This window comes from Coregonus clupeaformis, chromosome 15 (assembly GCF_020615455.1).
Source record: "Coregonus clupeaformis isolate EN_2021a chromosome 15, ASM2061545v1, whole genome shotgun sequence".
NCBI lineage: Eukaryota > Metazoa > Chordata > Actinopteri > Salmoniformes > Salmonidae > Coregonus > Coregonus clupeaformis.
Genome location: NC_059206.1, coordinates 1,200,664 through 1,224,107, shown reverse-complemented (window position 1 = coordinate 1,224,107; position 23,444 = coordinate 1,200,664). Strand labels below are relative to the sequence as shown.

Here is a 23,444-nt window from a genome sequence, read left to right as displayed (position 1 = left end):
TAAATGTCAATCACTTCCTAAGTGACTGCCTTTAATTCGAATTGACCCCATCCCTGACAATAGTCAGAGCAAGACGCCTTTTCTTGTCCCCTTCAAACTCTGATCGTAGACTATAGGCCTAATGGGGGCAGAGAATGCTTTAAAAAGTGATTGACAAAGCGGTTTAAGCAGGATGAAGAGTGTTTGTGCAGTAGAATGGTTTTATCAGCGTGAAACACTCACAGGAATTCCGGTTTGGGATTGTCCATCCAATTCCTGAGTTCCACAGGAAGCTCTGCATAAAAAGCAACTGAAAAACGCCCAAAGTCATTTCATTTCTCTCCAGTCGGTTCACGGGGAGCATCTAAACATAACCGTTTAGTTATTTATTATTTTATTACAAAATACATTGTAACGATGGAAGAGTCCTCTAAACTGGCTGTCAAATGGTTGGAGTTGGTTCCCATGGCAGCATCTGCTCAGCGCGCGCGATACGCACCACCACATGACCTCATACTGAGGGGGTAAGAAGTAGTAGTTTTTTCGTTTATCTTAAAACTCATAATTTGATTAACTTTTGAAGAAAAAACGTATTTACTATACTTATGCAAGATGTTTTGATTGTGTTGATGAAACAAAGGTTGCTATTGAGCCATCTTCTAGGCCTACTGCCACCAGTAAAAGGACACAGGTCTATTTGGATGTAATATTAGACATGCATAGCCTAACCTTACTAACCACTCATTCAAAGATGCCACATCATTGCCATATCAATGGGACCCGTTCAGATCAAGCCACAGCCGACCACTACGACGGGCGTGAAACGACTAAGGGCGCGAAACGGAATAGCTTTATGATATGCTATGACCATTTATGCGCCTGTCTAAATGGAAATTGCCAATTCGTCGTGGGTGTGGCACAATGGAGGGGATGGAGCCTATACTTGATAACCTTGAGAAAATAGCTTGAGACATTGGGATATGATAGGCCTTCATGTTATTGATGTAATGCACTCCCAAGCATTATGTTAGTCAGCTCATTGCAAAAATATATATTTATTAATGTCTGAGAATGTTGTACGCTACAGCAACAATTAGCCTACATTTAACAATCTATTTAGAAAGTTGTCATATTTCAACAAAATGTATCACATTTTATATGAGAAAATTCCCATCATTTCAATGAAATTATGTTGAACCAACGTGATTTTAGACGTTGAATTGAGGTTTCTGCCCAGTGGGTTGTCATTTTCCCTGGTAGGCCTAGGCTATCAATAGCTCTGCTAGAAATAGACAACAAAACATTAATGGGGATGCTGCTATTTTTAGGACCTGTAGCCTAGTATTTTCAAAAGACGCCCAAAGCATAATCTCTTTCTCCAATGCAACTCCAGTTTCTTTCGCTCTAGGCCACGGTAGCGCTTGTAATAGCCTACAAATAAATTCATGTGAAATCTCCGTGTAGTAACGTAACGCGGGGAGTCCCCCCTCGACCCGTCGCGGTCGGACACCCAGCTGGCTAGAGCCGGAGGAGGTGCTGCCGCGGGTACCCCCCATGCGCACTCTGACAGTAGGTTTGTTGGCTACTTACGGAGACGGAACCTGCATCTCGACTGACAGAGATATTACTACAAGGCTATAACACAAGACGACTCACAGGGAAACGCTCACTAGGCTACTTACTAGCCTATGTTTAGTGAGTGGTTTCGACCGAGAAGGTTTTTTCCGTTTTGCTAGGCATTTGACATTTTGGGCAAGGAAACAGTGCATGGCTACTTAGCTGCACATGGTATAGTTGTACATTTGAAAGTGAAAAAGAATATCACTTAATTTCACAAAATTACAAGGAGCACATTGGAATTACTATATCCGAGACTTGTAAGTTGCACGTTTTCATTCCATTTCAGCCCATTAATTATATAGCCTACGTGTACGATCCGCTCACTTTTACTTTTGATATGACCATATCAATGCTATAATTTCTATATGCTAAGCTTGATATACTTTGTGACTATGATTAACATCGGTAACTTTTGCATTATGTTGTAGGCTACTGAGAATAAGTGGATATAAGTGTATGTGCCTGCGTGTGCGTGCGTGTGTGTATGCGAGAGTGAGTTAGAAAGAAGAGCAAGAGCATCTCTGGCTCAGAGTCAAGTTTGCGGTGTGTGATCTAATGATGAAAGTATTGTAAAACACTGCCGTCTGTTGGCCACTGTAAGAAATGTGTCACTTGTGTCAACTGCTTAATTATATAATGATGCATTGACTAGACCAGTGTTGCCCTAGCACTACACAGCTAATTCAAATAACCAAATCATCATCAAGCTTAATCAGCTGTGTAGTGCTAGGGCAAAAATCCAAAACGTGCACCCAGGGTAGGACCTAGGACCGACTTTGGGAAACCCTGGACTAGACCAGGGTAATGAGGGCATGTTCCATCCATTGACTGTTGGCATAGCTGTTGTTTACTTTGAATGCCAAGCTCATTAGCAGAAAGAACAATATTTTAATTTCTCAACTAGATCAATATTTACCAGAGTTCACAGCCTGGTCTCGTAGACTAGACATAACATAGTAAATGTAGGGATGTAGCTCAGTTGGAGCATGGCATTTGCAATGCCAGGGTTGTGGGTTCGATTCCCACGGGGGGCCAGTATGAAAAAATAAAAAAAATAATGTATGCACTCACTAACTGTAAGTCGCTCTGGATAAGAACGTCTGCTAAATGACTAAAATGTAAATGTAAATGTAAATCCCGGACACTCAAATGAGTATGATATGTTACGTTTGGTATGGTTACATAAGACAGAAGGTTACTTAAGGCAAGAACGAAAGTAGGGTGGTTGGTCAGGGTGGATGGATGGGCGTATAACGCGAATGTCTAGCAACCCAGAGGTTGGGATTTCGAGTCTCATCACGGACAACTTTAGCATTTTAACTAATTAGCAACTTTTCTTCTTCTAACCCTAACTTTACCCCTTTTAGCTAACCCTTCCCCTAACCTTAACCCTTTAACCTAACTCATAAACTTAACCCTAACCCCTAACCCTAACCCCTAGCCTAGCTAACATTAGCCAGCTAGCTAACGTTAGCCACCTAGCCACCTAGCTAGATTTCTTAACATATCATATGTTTTGCAAATTTGTAACATATAATACAAATTGTAATTCAGAACATATCATATGAAATGGGTGATGGACAGCCACAAATTAATACATACCACATGAAACGTAACATTAAATGGAGTGTCTCAAATGTACGTAGAGAATAATACGAAATGCTCTAAGACCAGGTTGGAGTTCAGAACACTTGAGCAATTAACCCATTCATCAGTCCAGGTGAAGCTGTTCAGTTTTGTTTTGTTTTGTTTGGCCAGGTCTGATTTGACTCAGAGTACTGTGTTCTCGGCTGGGGAGAGTTCTGGTTAGATCGTGCTGCGTGTGAACTGGAGGTGAAGTCACAGTGTGAACTGGAGAGGAAGTCACAGTGTGAACTGGAGGTGAAGTCACAGTGTGAACTGGAGAGGAAGTCACAGTGTGAACTGGAGGTGAAGTCACAGTGTGAACTGGAGATGAAGTCACAGTGTGAACTGGAGATGAAGTCACAGTGTGAACTGGAGATGAAGTCACAGTGTAAACCGGAGATTAAGTCTCATTGTGAACTGGAGGTGAACTCACAGTGGGAACTGGAGGTGAACTCACAGTGTGAACTGGAGGTGAAGTCACAGTGTGAACTGTGTGTGTTTTAGGGCTCCATGCAGTCAGGGAAGATACACAGCATGTCTCAGTCAGAGTCAATGGCTTTGGTTTATGATTCTGCCAGTGTCAAATCTCACCTCATGCACTCTCACGCATCCCCAGGGGTATGACATAATTATCTTAGGTAATCCATTCAGGTAGGCAGGAGGCAGGAGGTGTGTGCTCTTCACCTTACAGCCAACACACTTTTTTATCTGAACATGGAAACGGCAGTGACTTTTGACCTGCCCTTGTCCTGCCCACCCTTCCCATTTTTATATTTTAGTAATTTAGCAGACGCTCTTATCCAGAGCGACTTACAGTAGTGAGTGCATACATTTTTCATTTATTTCCCCCCGTACTGGTCCCCCGTGGGAATTGAACCCACAACCCTGGTGTTCTTTGCATATCCCAACTCCGACCGGGGGAGTGGGGTCACGGCCAGGGTCTGCCATTATCAACAGCGACCCTGGATTTTTCACCATGTCGGCTCAGAGATTCGAACTAGCGACCTTTCGGTTACTGGTCCAATGCTCCAAACGCTAGGCTACCTGCGTTCCCCTACCATCCCCTCTCTATCTTTCCACAGGGGAGAAACCCTCAGACACAGATGTGGTAGTCTGTCCCCCCACCCAACTCACCGTCCATAACCCCTCCTTGGGCCTGACCTTGGTAACCCCCCGACTGGCACGTTGTGTTGTAAGTTGATCCCACTGTCTGAAGCCATTAGGGAGATATCCTCCACACTTAGACAGATAGGCAGCCCCCAGCCACTCTTCACCTGTCTGTATGTCTGTCTGTCAGCATGGACATCTGCCTGGGTGGGGTCACCTGGGACACAGCAGAGAGGAAGGGGGTGGAAGGGGGGCATTGAGATATTGGAGTATGGGGTAAAGGGAGAGTTGTTTGTATGGGTCTTTATTGTATGAAAGTCTTTCCTATATGGTGCTTTGGAGGGGAGTGTCATGTTGTGTCTGTTGTGCAGGGAGAGTGAACCCAGGCATTGGCTGCTTGGCTTAATATGTTTCTATTAGAGAGGATAATGTCTGTAGAAATAGATTGTATGAAACCGACAAGATTGTAGGTTCAATTACGTGTTGATATCATCCACCTATATCTCAGGTTATTATATGTACTATATTCCCTGTGGGAGTATGACTTCGACTATTGGCAGCAGTAGCCGGTCTCGCAGCCTTACATTTAACTACAATCTAATCATCAGCAACACGGCTGCCGGCTATGATGTTCTCAAACCACACCAGGCACTTTGTCAGGCAGCAAGGCTGTGATAGCTGCACACCCTAAGGTCTTCTTTGATACTTAACATTTGCACCTTAACTACTCTAAAGATAAGAGCAGACTGGAGCTAGGCTGTACTGTACAATCGCTGTGGCGATTTGTGAATGAACCCAATCTGAGTAAGGTTTGCGTGTTTGCTCTCTGGGAGTGGAGCCAATAGAGGATCAGTGAGACATGCACGCTGTCAGCCAGGGCTTAGCGGCACCTCCAGCCTAACTCTGTCTGTCCCAAATGGCACCCTGTTACCTATATAGTGCACTACTTTTGACCAGGGCACATAGGGCTCTGGTTAAAACTAAAGTATGGGTGACATTTGCGATGCAGGCGAACTCTTTGTTCCCTGTCAAGCTAGCTGCTAGCCCAAGGCTAAGAGCAACCCCCCAGGGTAACATTAGTGTTATGCTATCGGCTAGAACAAGAACCAAGGCTCTGGCCTATATAGGATCAACTCCAGGTCTGCTTTTTCATCCCAAATAGCACCATATTCCCTATATAGTGCACTACATTTGACCAGAGCCCTATGAGCCCTGGTCAAAAGTAGTGCACTATATAGGGAATAGGGTGCCATTTGGGATGTAACCCAGGTTAACTGTAGTGCCATCATACTGCTCTCTTGGAGGCTAAATCAACATTCAGAGTCAGAGTACCCCCAGCTCTTCTGAAGGTTAACCAAACTCCTGCTATAGTTCTCCATCAATCTAACAGAGTGTAAAGGGAGCTAGGAAGAGATTATGGGACAGAGCTGGAGGTAGACCTATCTTCACTTTATGTTCTGAAAGACAGGTCAGTGTGAGTTCACCCTGGCCTCACAAAGGATCTGTCTCTGTGTGTGTATGTGTGTGTGCGCACGTGCATGTGCGTTATATGTATGCGTGTGTGTGTGTGTGTGTCGCCTTGGTGTGGGTATGTGTGTGTGTGTGTGAGTCAATAGACAATATAACAGAGCTATAACAATGTCCTGGGTTTTAGGGCGGATCAGGGGTTCTAATAACACCACTAAACCAGCGGTGCGGTTTCTCAGGGCATCATGTGGTCCTCTGTAGCTCAGCAGGTAGAGCACGGCGCTTGTAACGCCAGGGTAGTGGGTTCGATCCCCCGGGACCACCCATACGTAAAAATGTATGCACACATGACGGTTAGTCGGTTTGGATAAAAGCGTCTGCTAAATGGCATATTATCTTATTATTATCATCCAGACCGCCCTGTTGGCTCCATGGCTGAGTCCCAAATGGCACCCTATTCTCTACATAGTACACTACTATTGACCAGAGCCCTATCTGCCCTGGTCAAATGTAATGCACTACATAGGGAATAGACACCCCATGATGTCACCTTTCTCCCTGTGGCCTGGCTGTGGTGGGGAGTGACGGGTAAACAGCCCTCTAATTTTTATTTTACCTTTATTTAACTAGGCAAGTCAGTTAAGAACAAATTCTTATTTACATTGACGGCCTGCACCGGCCAAACCCGGACGATGCTGGGCCAATTGTGCGTGGCCCTATGGGACTCCCAATCACGGCTGGTTGTGATACAGCCTGGAATCGAACCAGGGTCTGTAGTGACGCCTCAAGCACTGAGATGCAGTGCCTTAGACTGCTGCGCCACTCGGAAGCATGACATGTCATCATCAAATCAAATCACATTTTATTTGTCACATGCACCGAATACAACACAGTGAAATGCTTACTTACAAGCCCTTAACCAACAATGCAGTTCAATAAATAGAGTTAAGAACATATTTACTAAATAAACTAAAGTCAAAAAATTAAATTAAATCAAAAAGTAACACAAGTTAATTACATAAAAATTATGAGGCTATATACAGGGGTACCGGTACCGAGTCAGTGTGCGGGGGTACAGGTTAGTCAAGGTAATTTGTAAAGTGACTATGCATAGATAATAAACAGTGAGTAGTAGCAGTGGAAAAACAAAGGGAGGAGGGGGGTCAATGTAAATAGTCCGGGTGGCCATTTGATTGTCCAGCAGTCTTATGGCTTGGGGGTAGAAGCTGTTAAGGAGCCTTTTGGTCCTAGACTTGGCGCTCCAGTACCGCTTGCCGTGCGGTAGCAGAGAGAGCAGTCTATGACTTGGGTGACTGGAGTCTTTGACAATTTTTTGGGCCTTCCTCTGACACCGCCTGGTATAGAGGTCCTGGATGTCAGGAAGCTTGGCCCCAGTGATGTACTGGGACAGTAGGGGTCCAGTGACAGAGGAGTCTACAGGATGTTGGTTAGCAGGGAACATTAACCCAGCAAAGAGAGCGTGGTCAATGTTTACACCCACACATGGACATAGACACACGCGCCCGCCCACCCACCCACACACACAACCTACCGCCCGACAAACCATCTAGCTCACAAGCCCAAAAAAGCCCAAATGATTGTGCTGTTATCCAATACATATATGATATAGGCTACTGCACATTACACATGACAGAAAAACATAAAAGCCCATAGATGTAGCTAGCTATATGCTCTCTTGGGTAAATAAATGAAACTAGCTCCAGTAGGTTAATCTTTTTGTGTGTGGACTGTATTACAGTACTGTATTGTATTATACTGGATTATATGGACTGGAATTACACACATGATAAAGCAGAAGAGAACATGCAAATCTGGTGCAGCACATGCAGCCTACAAAGTTACAAGTAGAGGCTAGCGAATTTGATTTTAATTTTGAAATATAATAGGGCCTATTTGTATAATTAGTAGGCTGACACATAGATACCTTTCATAATATTTCCCCTAATGTCATTAGCCTACCTCCTCTTTCTCTCTCTATTGTTGCTTCATTCCTTCCTCGCTTTCAACAGTTAAATGAAATAAGTTTTGTTGTCCTTATCTTCATCATTCTAATGGCATCCTTGAATAATATAGGACTAGAATTAGATGCAGAAGGCTTTCACTTCACCATCGCGCGTTCACTCTTCTTTCGAACTACCCGTGAGTTCTATTGGCTGCTGTATTTAACATTCAGTAAACAAGAGCTTGCGTCCCTCTTCGAATAGTCTATTGGTTTAAGAAATGCTATTCTAGTCTAGCTTTTCCTGCATGGGACTCCAAGAGCTAAGAAGCAATTTTTAACGAGAGAGGCCAGCGGAACACAGGTGCGTGCGTATTGTGCAAGAGACAGAGGCTATAAGTTAGAAGCGCATTATGCATAACCCATCATTAATTAGCTAAATATAAGGCTAATACTGCATTAAATTATATTACCTGAAAGAGGTAGGCTAGGACATCTATATATAGGGCTATATATCAATCTAGAACAGGATTTTCTATTTTGGATGCAATTTGAATGGAGTTGAAGGAGAGAAAGAGACTGCGAGAGAGTGCTCGGCGTGCACTGATTTAAAGCAACGATATTTGAGTGATGGGCTGTTTTAAAACTGCAGCTGCAATAAATAAATACAATCTTTGCAATAAAAAAATGAGGTGACCCCGAAGGTGGCCAGATGGAGATGGGTAAATTACATGCATTCTGTCTTTATATTACTGTAGCATAGGCTATGCTGCACCAAACTAGGCCTATCTGTCACAAGAAAAAAAGTTACCATGATGAGATGATAGGTATATAATGCATTGTGAACTGCGCTCCATACTGAGATGGGCTGTCTGTCCCCACCCTGAGCATTGATGTTTCATCATGCAGAGGCCATAGAGAAGCCAGATTTAGACATTGCATATAATTTAACAGTTCTATTTCATGCCATGCTGTTCATATATATAATTTATTATAATTTACTGGTTTCTCACTGTTATTTATCTCTGGGAAAATGGAGTGGTTTTGGGCGGTAAATCTCGGTAACCGGGTTCCCGCCATTCAACCCTAGTGTGAATGTAGTGAATGTTGAACGAGTCATTTGCAGTCAAGTGAAATAAATGTCAGTGCTGGTATGTTAATCACTGGCACATTTCTTATAATACAGAGCGAGTCGTACTGTTTCTCTGAGTCTCTGACTTGACCTCTCTCTCTCTTTTTTTTCTGTCTTTCTGTGTGTGTGTGTGTCTACCTCTCAAACCCCCCACCTGTACCCCATTCCATTACAACATCTTAGGCCAGGATTCAATCTGATCATCTCATTTAGGCAATGCACCATTTAAAGGCAATGTTACCGCAGTCGCAGAGACGGCATTCAAACAATGCAGATGTTGGCTCAATCAGAAATGTCAACCGCGCTACAACGTGGATCTTCCGGATTGAATCCTGGCCTTATTTTAGTAACAGAGCTACACTCTTCACTGCAGATTCAACCTTGGCATAGTATTAGAACAGTATGCACCATCTGTTTTAACTTAAATTATTACATTGCCCATTGCTCTTTATGTTACACTATCACTCCAGAACTCGATTTGAGGTTCAAAGTCAAGCAGTAAGTCTGTAATATTTCAGCGTGCTCAACCCTACCTGCCCTTTAAAGCGAATTGTTTATGACTAAAGTGTGGTAGATGGGGGTTGGAGACTGGGCTCTGACACTGTTTAATGTCCTCTATTAGGACCTTTCACCACAGCTCTACTGGTCTAATGCTTTCAGGGTAGCTCTGGGTGAAGCTCTAGTGGAAGTTTAGGGGTGTTAACCCCAGTGTCCTGGCTAAATTCCCAATCTGGCCCTCATATCATCTTGGCCACCCAATCATCCTCAGCTTCCAATTGGGTCATTCATCCCCCCTCCTCTCCCCTGTAACTATTCCCCAGGTCGTTCCTGGAAATAAGAATGTGTTCTCAGTCAACTTACCTGGTAAAATAATAGTAAAAAAAAGAAGGGGGGCGAGGAGGAGTGGGAGGAGGAGGAGGAGGGAGAGGGGGTGGGTGGTTTGAGTGTTCTCACTGACACGACACAGCTGACAGTATGACAGCATTCATTGGTCAGAGTGAGTCTCTCAAGTGGCCCATATTCCGCTATAGAGAGATGTTTTCTGGAATGTTAGGAGATGTATTCTGTTTGCGTGTTTATAAGTGGGGGTAACACTTAAGCCTTCCACATCAGATATGAGAGTGGAGAAGGAAGCTAGTACTGTCTCTGATGTTAGAACTCAGTGAACTTATTTCTATCAAGGTTTCTCTAAAAGGTGATATATGTTGCAATGACCAACTGGGGTTCAAACCCGGGTCGTCTGTGCATCACAAGTGGAGTGGAAACGTCAAGTGGAAATGCATGAAAGAGTGAACAGAAGTTACTCTTCACTTTCTGACCCCTAACCTCTGTGTTTGTCCCTCTGTGTGTCCCTACAGGTAGCTGTCATCATCCTGCTAGAGGTCTAACACAAGAGGCTCTAACATCAGAGAGAGAGAGAGTGAGAGAGACACAGCCACAGCCCTTCTCCCCTTCCCCTCATCCTCCTTTCTTCTCCCATCGGACAGAGAGAGCGAGGGAAAGACCGAAGTGAACGTGAGAAAGAAGAGGGAGACATGTACCAAACACTCCTCATCTCCTCCTCACTCTTCATCCTCCATGTGATGGCCACTCCACAGTTCCATGGGTAACCGCTCCCTCATTCCATTTCCTGTGTTTGTTATTGGCCGTCACTCATTGGTCGGTTAAGCTATTGGTCCTTGGGATGGCTCGGCTACATGGGCCTTTAGCTTCAGTTACACACCAACCATTTACGCAGTTAATTGAAGGCTACAGTGAGAGAGAAAAAGTATTTGATCCCCTGCTGATTTTGTACGTTTGCCCACTGACAAAGACATGATCAATCTATAATTTTAATGTTCGGTTTATTTGAACAGTGAGAGACAGAATAACAACAAAAAAATCCAGAAAAACGCATGTCAAAAATGTTATAAATTGATTTGCATTTGAATGAGGGAAATAAGTATTTGACCCCTCTGCAAAACATGACTTAGTACTTGGTGGCAAAACCCTTGTTGGCAATCACAGAGGTCAGACGTTGCTTGTAGTTGGCCACCAGGTTTGCACACATCTCAGGAGGGATTTTGTTCCACTCCTCTTTGCAGATCTTATCCAAGTCATTAAGGTTTCGAGGCTGACGTTTGGCAACTCGAACCTTCAGCTCCCTCCACAGATGTTCTATGGGATTAAGGTCTGGAGACTGGCTAGGCCACTCCAGGACCTTAATGTGCTTCTTCTTGAGCCACTCCTTTGTTGCCTTGGCCGTGTGTTTTGGTTCATTGTCATGCTGGAATACCCATCCACGACCGATTTTCAATGCCCTGGCTGAGGGAAGGAGGTTCTCACCCAAGATTTGACGGTACATGGCCCCGTCCATCGTCCCTTTGATGCGGTGAAGTTGTCCTGTCCCCTTAGCAGAAAAAACCCCCCAAAGCATAATGTTTCCACCTCCATGTTTGACGGTGCGATGGTGTTCTTGGGGTCATAGGCAGCATTCCTCCTCCTCCAAACACGGCAAGTTGAGTTGATGCCAAAGAGCTCCATTTTGGTCTCATCTGACCACAACACTTTCACCCAGTTCTCCTCTGAATCATTCAGATGTTCATTGGCAAACTTCAGACGGGCCTGTATATGTGCTTTCTTGAGCAGGGGGACCTTGAGGGCGCTGCAGGATTTCAGTCCTTCACGGCGTAGTGTGTTACCAATTGTTTTCTTGGTGACTATGGTCCCAGCTGCCTTGAGATCATTGACAAGATCCTCCCGTGTAGTTCTGGGCTGATTCCTCACCGTTCTCATGATCATTGCAACTCTACGAGGTGAGATCTTGCATGGAGCCCCAGGCCGAGGGAGATTGACAGTTCTTTTGTGTTACTTCCATTTGCAAATAATCGCACCAACTGTTGTCACCTTCTCACCAAGCTGCTTGGCGATGGTCTTGTAGCCCATTCCAGCCTTGTGTAGGTCTACAATCTTGTCCATGACATCCTTGGAGAGCTCTTTGGTCTTGGCCATGGTGGAGAGTTTGGAATCTGATTGATTGATTGCTTCTGTGGACAGGTGTCTTTTATACAGGTAAAAAGCTGAGATTAGGAGCACTCACTTTAAGAGTGTGCTCCTAATCTCAGCTCGTTACCTGTATAAAAGACACCTGGGAGTCAGAAATCTTTCTGATTGAGAGGGGGCCAAATACTTATTTCCCTAATTAAAATGCAAATCAATTTATAACATTTTTGAAATGCGTTTTTCTGGATATTTTTGTTGTTATTCTGTCTCTCACTGTTCAAATAAACCTACCATTAAAATTATAGACTGATCATTTCTTTGTCAGTGGGCAAACGTACACAATCAGTAGGGGATCAAATACTTTTTTCCCTCACTGTATATATTTAAAATGGTTATTTGCTTCACTTAACATTCTCACCCTGAGTAAATGTATACTGATATACAGTTAAACATTAACGACGGTGACACTTTGGGACCACCAAAGCTCAACCCGCCTGTCTTAATACTATTAGACCTATGTCAACTCTAAGGAGATGCAGGTTCTATCTTTGAGATCTCAGTTGATTTGGCCAGAGACCAAAACAAACTACAACCCTCACGAAAGATCAAAGGGCGATGAAAGGTTAGAGGTGACTCTCAACTCTGACAGGTTCAGTGGCAATAACATTGGCCAATCAGCATCAATTACATGTCAGTTAACTGCCATTGACACAGAGACCTCGAGGTCACGTCATCAACTTAGGGTTAAAATGCTTGACCGACTGATTAGTTCTCAGACTGGTTAAGAGAGACCACCACACCAGGTTTTAAACCCAGTCTCAAACTGTCCCTGACACAGCACATTCTATAGGTGAACGCTTCAGAGGGAATAGAGAGTAAGTGGTGTAATTTCACATTTTAAACCATTACAATTCCTGTCAGTAATTTCACTTCCAACATTAAGTAAATGGTTCATTTGATGTCAAAGATTTATGATTATGTTGAATTTCATGACTTGGAGTGTAGCTAGCTGTTAAACCTAACACAGTGACAGACTGATAACGACAGAGTCCTAATTTAATATAATATATGCCAATTAGCAGATGCTTTTAACAGTTAAGCATGCATAACTTTTTTACGTATGGGTGGACCCAGGAATCGGACCCACAGTTCTCATATGTTCCAAAGAATACCTCACTAGTCTCTACCTGTGTGTGTGGTCTCACCTGTGTGTTCCTACCTGTGTGTTGCAGGAGGAGGATGTGTGGCACAGATATCCATCACAGCAGTGTCGTCACAATGACAGAGTCGTTCGTCCAGCCCGTTCACAAACCCTACATCACCCTGTGTCAGGGGCACCGCCTCTGTAGCACCTACAAGTAAGAGACACAGCCATGACTCTCATGACCACTACTGTCGCTATCACTGCAAACCCACTGGGCACACACTAGTTGAGTCAACGTTGTTTCCACATGACGTTGAACCAACGTGGAATAGACATTGAATTGACGTCTGTGCCCAGTGGGAACATCCCACCTAATCTTATCATAATACCATGTACAGTAGAGGTGTGCCGATTAGTCGGACAAAATGAGTATCGTAAAGGAATATGGGCAATTTTCTGGATACAATTATGATTGGAGTATTTTTTGTAATTATCCGTGATCGGAAATAAATTACTTTTCGGGTGCCAGAAGGCATCTTTCTCATGTCAGTCAGTCAGGTGAGGTGCTACGTAGTCTAAATAACTCAACTGGCTAGTTTGCCTGTCTGTAAAGAGAAGGGCGGGCTGTACGTTGATTCTGCTGAACTAATTGGATAGAGTGAAGCTGTATTTCTCGGTCCATTTGCTTCATAATTTCACCCGATCACTTTCACTTCTCTGTTTTGGTCTGATCATTCAGACTGCTGCTGCCCAATGTTCCCTCTAAGCTGCATGCGTGCGCGGCTGCGCACCTCCTCCAGGACAGCCACGCAGAACAAATGCCAGGCCACGCAGAGACGCAAGAGATTGAACTTCACTGAGTCCGCCCCTTTAGTTTGCACTATATAGATCAACGTTTTTTTCTGTGATCGAATCAACATTATATCAGCCCCTTTTCAATGCAACAATCCAAAACAAATCTAACTTTGCAAGATTGAGTCTGTGATTTTGTTGTAGGCAGAGCCAGAGTGCAACGGAGTAGAATTCTATTGGCGGGGGTAGCCCAAGTGCAGTCTTTCAATCACCTGACAGTGAATGCGCTTTTCAGATCAGTTCAGATCAGACCGCAGGGTGGTGTGCACATTTGTTGATCTTCTTTGCTAGTTACCGAGTTATTAGCTGGGTTATAGATAAGTATAGGTCAGCAATGGGGAGTTACTGCTTCCTACAAGAGCACAAAATGTGTAGGCTACATTTCAAGCTGTCTTTGAAAAACCAGTCAGGTAAAAAGCTTATGTCTTAATTAAAGGGGCAGTGTTGTATTTTGAGACAGGCTTGAATATGCAAATAAGCCAATAGGCAGAGGGGTTGCCTACATTGTCAAATTCTCTGTATAGTAATAATAATAAATGGTATTTTGTAAAGTGGTTTCTTGCATTATGCAACACAATACAATGCAATTTACAGTCCCCTATTTGGCCCATGGTGTTACAGACCAAGTAAAAAAATCATAAATTAATGTCAAGCTCTTCATAATGTAAAAAGGTTTTTAAAAGTCTCATGCAATGTAGGCCTGCATTGGACACCACATATAGGCTACTGTAGACTATATCATAGAAATCAAAAGCTATTTCCATGTGAAAATGTTATGGGATTTGCTCCATTGGTTTTGTTGTTAGGCCTACATTATACTTAAATAGCCACAATAGCCTATTGCCTACTGTCTAAAACTGTAAGGGTATAGCCTCAGTTGTCACCTTAAACGCAAGTTCAAATTTCCGCTCACAAGACCTAAAATTTGCTCAGTGCCCCCCAAAATTTGAGGGAACATTACTGCTACCTTTTGTTAGTCTGCTACTATGATACATCATATGGCAAGGACGTTTGCTATCAAACTATCATTTGCATAATATCTAACAAGCAGGGCGAGGGTAGGGAAAAATATGGAATGCTGACGCGCATTCTGACTGATAGCAAACTTGTTGAGGATACAGACCACTCTATGGCTCCTAATCTGCAGCTTGTTTGGTCTATAAACGTGCAGGGAGATAGGTATTTTTCCAACATCTAGTTAGGCATATTAAAACGTTTCATTTTTTTTAGATCATGAGTATCATCCGATTCGACTATCAACTGTAAATTTACAGAGTATGGCCATGTCAGCACACCCCTAATACCATGCTAATGACACCACAAGGTCCATATCACTGCCCATTCAACTCTGCCCAAACAGGACATCATTTATTAACTACACAAGCAGGGACCATCGTCCAGTCTGTTCCCAGCTGTACCATATTTAATATATGCCATTTAGCAGACGCTTTTCTATTTTTTATTTTTATGTATGGGAATCGAACCCACTATCCTGGCATTGCAAGAGCCATGCTCTACCAACTGAGCTACAGAGGACCACATATTTAGCATTGTCTATACAGTCTGGCCTCAGCCAACCTCATGCAATACATTAATCTCTGACACAGAAGATGTTACGGTGAGGTTATACAATGTTCTACAATGTTTATTTGTTAGCTGGGCTACGCTCTAAAGAAGGTAAACAACTCCTGATATGTTTTGACAGAGTTGATGAGTCTTATCCCTCCAGTAGAAGACCTGCCGCTGTCCTCGCTCCATCTCTGTTTTTGTCTCTCTCTACCCCCGCCTCCATGTCTCTCTCCTTCCCCCCCCCCCTTGTCTCTCTCTCCCCTCTCTGTCTCTCTCTCTCCCCCTCCCTCTGTCTCTCTCCCTCTCCCCCCTCTCTCTGTCTCTCTCTCCCCCCTCTCTCGGCACTCTCCCTCTTTCTCTCCCCCTCTGTCTCTCTCTGTCTCGCTCCCTCTTTCTCCCCCCCTCTCTCTATGTCTCTCTCCGTCTCGCTCCGACTCCCCCCCTCTCTCTCTGTCTCTGTCTCTCTCCCCCACCCCCTCTCTCTGTCTCTCTCCCCCCCTCTCTCTATGTCTCTCTCCGTCTCGCTCCGACTCCCCCCCTCTCTCTATGGCTCTCTCTCTCCCCCTCTCTCTCTGTCTCTCTCTCTCCCCCCTCCCTCTCTGTCTCTCTCTCTCCCCCCTCTTACCCCCCCTCTCTGTCTCTCTCTCCCCCTCCCCTCTGTCTCTCTCCCCCCTTTACCCCCCTCTCTCTCTCTGTCTCTCTCTCTCCCCCTCTCTCTCTCCCCCCTCTCTCTCCGACTTCCCCCCGTCTCTCTCTCCCCCTCTCTCTCCCCCCTCTCTCTGTCTCTCTCTCTCTCTCCCCCTCCCCCCTCTCTCTCTGTCTCTGTCTCTCTCCCCCACCCCTCTCTCTGTCTCTCTCTCTCCCCCCCCTCTCTCTCTATGTCTCTCTTTGTCTCTCTCTCATATCATACTTGGACACAGAAGTGGGTCACGGCGGTACATATTTTGGTGGAATATAAATATCAAGCAATTTGTGTAACTACGGGAAATGAACAGCCAGCCCACAGAGACCACTGCTGTGTTTATCTTGGACAACCTCTCCCTCCGTGCTTACGCACTCTTTCATTCTTTCCCTCCTTCATTTCTCTCTCTCCTTCATTCTCCCTTTCCCTTGTTCTCTCTCTCTCTCTGCACAGTAATGTGGGCAACGCAGCAGACCTCTCCCAGCCGACAACTATAATTATAAACTTTCCTTCCCACCATGAGGCTGATGTTATTGATTAATTTGTGAGACATCTTTTGTGAGGCTCCCTCTCTCTCTTTCCCTCTCTCTCTCTCTTTCCCTCTCTCTTTCCCTCTCTCTCGCCCTCTCTCTCTCCCTCTCTCTTTCCCTCTCTCTCTCCCTCTCGCTCTCCCTCTCTCTCTTTCCCTCTCTCTTTCCCTCTCTCTCTCCCTCTCTCTCTCCCTCTCTCTCTTTCCCTCTCTCTCGCCCTCTCTCTCTTTCCCTCTCTCTCTCTCTCTCTCTCTCTCTCTCCCTCTCACTGAGGACAATGCCAGGAAACATTTGAGCAGATTTCAGTGAAACAGCAGAACACAGAACTGGCTTGGCGTCAACCTCACCCCCTACCATCCTTTCCACATCCTACCCCCCTTGTCACACACACACTTGGTAACCATTGGTCCATGGTCTAGCCTAAGATTCCTGTGAATTCTCATTCTACATTCTTCTCTGCTGACATGGAGAAAACTCCAGGAGCTCCGCACGCACACAGTGTTGTCAGACAGGGGAATCGGACCAAATGCTACTCAACAGTGTTAGACTAGTCTCAATTTCTCAGGATCATTACTCACACCCATTTGACTGGCTCTGTGTGGGCAGTAAAGACCCTGTCTGACCTAGCTGTCACTTTCTGTTGTGTGTTTCTCCAGGACAGTGTACAGGGTGGCGTACCGTCAGGTGACCAGAGCAGTGCCAGTCTCACATTCTTACCCAGAATGCTGCCCGGGCTGGCGACGACTCCACTCACACAACTGTAACCAAGGTAACGGGGGCTTACACTCTCCTAGTATGCTGTGTGTATGTGTGTGTTTTCATTTTTATTCAGTTTCTCTCTGTCCTCTCCAGCGGTGTGTGGCCAGTCCTGTGTGAACGGAGGAACATGTTTAAGACCCAACTACTGTGCCTGTCCTCTGGGCTGGATGGGACGCCACTGCCAAACAGGTACACACACACACACACGCGCTCATGCATGAACACATACGCTCTCTCGCACGTGCGCAAGCATACACACTAATGCTTGTACACTAAAATAAACAATATCAGTGACACCCAGTCTCTCCTCCCTCTCTCTGTCAGATGTGGATGAGTGCAGTGAGCAGCAGCCCTGTTCTCATCAGTGTGTGAACATGGCAGGTAGCTACCGCTGTGTGTGCAGAGAGGGCTACAGGCTGGCAGGAGACGCACACTCCTGTGAGAACCTTCCTCCTTCTCCTGCCCCTCCCACCCGCCCCAGTCAGACAGCAGCAAACGATCACAGACCCCCCTCCAGTGATACAGGTACACCTCCACCATTATCTCTATCCGCAGACATGATAATCAATCACGTGTGTGTGTGTGCTATGTGTGTGTGCGTGCAAGCATGTGTGTGTATGCATGTGTGTCGTGTGTGTTTCAGCAAAGCCTCCTATGGGAGTGAAGAGGAGGACAGACAGGACCACAGCCAGGCTCTTGGTCCATTATTACTTTTGGTACGCGCTATGCCAAACTCTACTCGTACCGTGAGTAATAATGCACTGAGACTGGTACAGACTGCGAAGTGGACCGCATGCAGTCAACAACCAACAAAGTGTGGTCGGGTATGGTATGACCAGATGGACCACACTGATAACCAGTATAACAAAGATTGATAGACCAACTGTAAGTGGACCACATGCGGTCAGCAACCAACAGTGTGTGGTCATGTACAGTACGGTATGACCTGATGAACCATGCTGATAACCACTATTTGAACATCAGCTAACCGTTTGATGTTGACCAGGTATGGGCAACTTTGATGGGGGTGGGGGCCACAAAAAATCAGAACTCATCATGAGGGGCTGCAGTGGCTTGTGGGTCTGCATACCCACATCCATACCCACACATGCAGTCAGAGCCGGCCCTAGTCTTTTGGGGCCAGGGTCCCTAAGCTAAATGTTGTTCTACTATTCTAACTATCTGCGGGAGGGGGAGGGGGGGGCAGTTGCCCATCCCTGATGTAGACTTACCTTCCCCATCTTTAACTTAGGAAAACTTCCAACCGTTACAAAACGTTCCTTTAGTATCGAGTGAAACATCTTCCTCTCCAACACTTTCACACACTCAAGCTATTCTCTAAACTGCTGCATATTACTGAAGAAAAGGAAAAACATAGTTCCCATAGATGTGCTGTGTTTGGTGTAACTTAGCAACAGGCTAAAATAACCTCCCCTGTCTAGAAGTGTCTGGATGGAACCCAAGAAAATTCCCATTTCTCTCAGACTGTGTTAGCCAGTAAACTGTAGTACAATGAGCATACAGTACAATACTGTACGCACATAAAGAAAGACTAATCATTTCCTCTACTCTTATGTCTGTCTGTCTGTCTGTCTGTCTGGATAGAGGTGAGATATACAGGAGAGATTGTCTTACACACTAAAAGACACAAAGAGAGAAAAACAGCAGTAAAAAACATGACAGATTGTACTTGGTGAAAGTGACGCCGGGGGAATATGTGCAGGCTCAGTACAGTTCTGTTCTCCTGGCCAACAAAGTGCAAGGCCAGCAGGCTGCCGCAGCATCAACATCAGCAGCAGTATTGTCTTGGTTAATGGTCATATTATATCCATGAACTGTTCATATCCAGGCTGAGGTCTGATGTTGATCACCAAGATAAACATGGGAATAAATGCCCTGCTCAGACCGTAACAGCTCACGTCTGAACCCCTCCTTCCTCCCTCCATCTTTTTTCTTCCTTCTCTCTCTCTTCTTGGCCTGGGACTCCCGCTCTCATTCCAGCTTCATCTGCTGGGGGTCATTCCTCCCCCTCCTCCCTTTCCGCTCGTCTCAGTAGTTCACATCTGGGAGAGATTGAGCTGTTAGAGGGTGTTTTAGATACTGGTGATCCACAGTATTTTCATGTGTTTGTGTGTGTTGTCTACAGGTGGAAGGTTTGGGCTGACTGAGAACGTCACAGAGGAGGTCCAGAGCCTGAAGAAAAGAGTAGAGCTGCTGGAGCAGGTATGACTGCACCCCCTGTCCTCTACCATCACCTGCAACACAGCTATGCTTTGGGGAATTTTCAGGACTTTCTGGGGAGTAAAAATGTATTCCCATTCAAAATCCTAATTTCCCTAACCCCACACTCTAAACCTAACCCTCAAGCCAAAAATTGAATTTTAACAAATTCAGGACATTAAAAAAGTCCTGACTTTTCAAAAAATATGTTGTTTTCCTACCTTGTCAGAACATTCTGGTGACTTGTCAGGAGATTGTGGTCCTGATAAAGTAGGAAAACATGTGTACACACACATTCACACCCTCTCACAAACAGGCGTACATACCCTCTCCCTCCCTATCCTTGTAAAGTCCCCCTTAAACCCTTGCCAGTGCCCCTCTAGCATCTACCACCCACCCTGAACCATCCCCAGGCAGACACAAGTTAGACTGTTACGCTGGTGTATTATCAAATACTACTCAAGATGTAATCATTAACATTTGTTAATCAACAGAGAACACACGCACTCACAAAACCCAGTATCCTTTGAAACGCCAGACTGTCATAGTGACCTTTTAAACGTCTTTGAGTTTTTCATTAGAAGTCATGTCGTTAATGCTCCGTGCATTACAGTAAAAGTGAATGAGGGGATGCAGGCAGCTGAAATGGGAGGATCCGTATAATATAGCAGTACTTTCACATTACAGCGACCGCTGCGATGGCAAGACGGTCTGTATTGCTGTCATCCTCTCTGTTGTTGTGTTAGTCACATACAGTACAGTGGTGCTGGGAACACATTGATTGATTAGTTAATGATGTTTAACAGTATGAAAGCACTTGGGTACCCCTAACTAAACCCCCTCATCTTTTCTCCCTCCCACTGCCCTTCTCCTCTCTCCCTCTTCCAAACCTCTCCCCCTCTCTCTTCCCTTCTCTCTCCTGCCTCCCTCTTCCAAACCTCTCCCCTCGCTCTCCCAATCTCCTCTCTCCCTATCCTCTCCCTCCTCTCCAGAAGCTCCAGTTGGTCCTGGCCCCCTTCACCAGTCTGTTCCCCATGTCACTGGACGAGGGCGTGTCAGAGAAAACCAGCTTCCTGTCCCACTCCTTCCAGCAGCTGGATCGCATCGACTCGCTTAGCGAACAGATCGGCTTCCTCGAGGAACGCCTCGGAACCTGTGAGTGGATAAAGACAAAGTTTTAAACGTTTTTTTCGTTGTACTCCTCTTGTTGGACAGGACAGTGGCCATATACAGTTGAAGTCGGAAGTTTACATACACTTAGGTTGGAGTCATTAAAACTCGTTTTTCAACCACTCCACAAATTTCTTTTTAACAAACTATTGTTTTGGCAAGTCGGTAGGACATCTACTTTGTGCATGACACAAGTAATTTTTCCAACAATTGTTTACAGACAGATTATTTCACTTATAATTCCAGTGGGTCAGAAGTTTACATACACTAAATTGACTGTGCCTTTAAACAGCTTGGAAAATTCCAGAAAATGATGTCATGGCTCAGATAGGCTAATTGACATCATTTGCGTCAATTGGAGGTGTACCTGTGGATGTATTTCAAGGCCTACCTTCAAACTCAGTGCCTATTTGCTTGACATCAAGGGAAAATCAAAAGAAATCAGCCAAGACTTCAGAAAAATAATTGTAGACCTCCACAAGTCTGGTTCATCCTTGGGAGCAATTTCCAAACGCCTGAAGGTACCACGTTCATCTGTACAAACAATAGTACGCAAGTATAAACACCATGGGACCACACAGCCATCATACCGTTCAGGAAGGAGATGTGTTCTGTCTCCTAGAGATGAACGTACTTTGGTTCGAAGAGTGCAAATCAATCCCAGAACAACAGCAAAGGACCTTGTGAAGATGCTGGAGGAAACAGGTACAAAAGTATCTATATCCTGTAGCTCAGTTGGTAGAGCATGGCACTTGCAACGCCAGGGTTGTGGGTTCGTTTCCGACGGGGGGCCAGTATGAAAATGTATGCACTCACTAACTGTAAGTCGCTCTGGATAAGAGCGTCTGCTAAAAGACTAAAATGTAAATGCAAATGTAAAACGAGTCTTATAACGACATAACCTTAAAAACCGCTCAGCAAGAAAGAAGCCACTGCTCCAAAACCGCCATAAAAAAGCCAGACTACGGTTTGCAACTGCACATGGGGACAAAGATCGTACTTTTTGGAGAAATGTCCTCTGTTCTGATGAAACAAAAATAGAACTGTTTGGCCATAATGACCATTGTTATGTTTGGAGGAAAAAGGGGGTCGCTAGCAAGCCGAAGAACACCATCCCAACCGTGAAGCACGGGGGTGGCAGCATCATGCTGTGGGGGTGCTTTGCTGCAGGAGAGACTGGTGCACTTCACAAAATAGATGGCATCATGAGGAAGGACAATTATGTGGATATATTGAAGCAACATCTCAAGACATCAGTCAGGAAGTTAAAGCTTGGTCGCAAATGGGTCTTTCAAGTGGACAATGACCCCAAGCATACTTCCAAAGTTGTGGCAAAATGGCTTAAGTACAACAAAGTCAAGGTATTGGAGTGGCCATCATAAAGCCCTGACCTCAATCCTATAGAAAATGTGTGGGCAGAACTGAAAAAGTGTGTGCAAGCAAGGAGGCCTACAAACCTGACTCAGTTACACCAGCTCTGTCAGGAGGAATGGGCCAAAATGCACCCAACTTATTGTCGGAAGCTTGCGCAAGGCTACCCGAAACGTTTAGCCCAAGTTAAACAATTTAAAGTCAATGGTACCAAATACTAATTGAGTGTATGTAAACTTCTGACCCACTGGGAATGTGATGAAAGAAATGAAAGCTGAAATAAATCATTCTCTCTACTATTATTCTGACATTTCACATTCTTAAAATAAAGTGGTGATCCTAACTGACCTAAGACAGGGAATATTTACTAGGATTAAATGTCAAGAATTGAGTTTAAATGTATTTGGCTAAGGTGTATGTAAACTTCTGACTTCAACTGTAATGGCTTGAAGTGATTTGGTTGACTATGGATAGTAACATTGATTTGTCCTGTGTTGCTAAAGGTTCCTGCCAGGAGAATTAGACACAACAGGACTGGGTCACCCTCACCAACCAGACATCTCCACATAAGTCTGAGTCCACAACACAATAACAATAGGAATGGAATGCATGCCCCAGCCCAGCGATATGGGAGGACGAGGAAGAACATTAGTAAAACATAGGCCTACTCAGTGTTTGTGTATTCCTGTTCCTATACCAGCCCAAAGGCTAACCCTAACACTAGCTCTATGATGGGCAACCCTGTCAACCAACCCTGTCATGTGCTATATGTCAGTGACACAGACAACCCATTTAAATGTCCCTTTCCGTCACTCCCAACAGCGTCATTTCATGTCATTGCTGTATTACGGAGAGACATAGAATAGCATCACCACCTGTGACAGGGTTACAGGGGACTCATTCTCCCATTACCACATTACCTGAGAGTCAAAGTTCAAACTGCCAATTTCACTCTGAAATATCTGGTTTCCATGTTTTAGGTTCACATCAGTCCACTGTCAAGAGCTCCCATGGTGGGGCTCGCATGGACAGCTGTATTTATGTTTTTAAGTTATAATTCCTTGTGCTTATTTCATAGAGCTACCTACAATAGATAGTATTTTGTTTTTTACCTTGTTTTGTAAATTTTTGTAATAAAATTGATTAATCAAAAATGTCTAGTAGAAGACTTGTGTGTGCTCCACGTGGAAGAAGAACAAGAGATCTCATTTGAACACATTACTAGTTGCCGATTTCAATTCTATGGAGAGATAGGAAACAGTCTCGCAGGGTCC

General features: G+C 44.7%; 1 protein-coding gene across 1 annotated transcript; it reads left to right on the top strand.

The window, feature by feature from the left end:
* Positions 1 to 318: 318 nt before the first annotated feature.
* On the top strand, positions 319 to 23,326 carry LOC121582162 (epidermal growth factor-like protein 7). Its single transcript, XM_041897784.2, has 9 exons — positions 319 to 503; positions 10,250 to 10,497; positions 13,106 to 13,231; positions 17,307 to 17,419; positions 17,503 to 17,598; positions 17,734 to 17,934; positions 19,556 to 19,632; positions 20,622 to 20,784; positions 22,674 to 23,326. Exons 2-9 carry the CDS (start codon positions 10,427 to 10,429, stop codon positions 22,691 to 22,693), a joined length of 867 nt encoding a protein of 288 aa, XP_041753718.2. The 5' UTR covers positions 319 to 503; positions 10,250 to 10,426; the 3' UTR covers positions 22,694 to 23,326.
* The last annotated feature ends 118 nt before the right edge of the window (positions 23,327 to 23,444 follow it).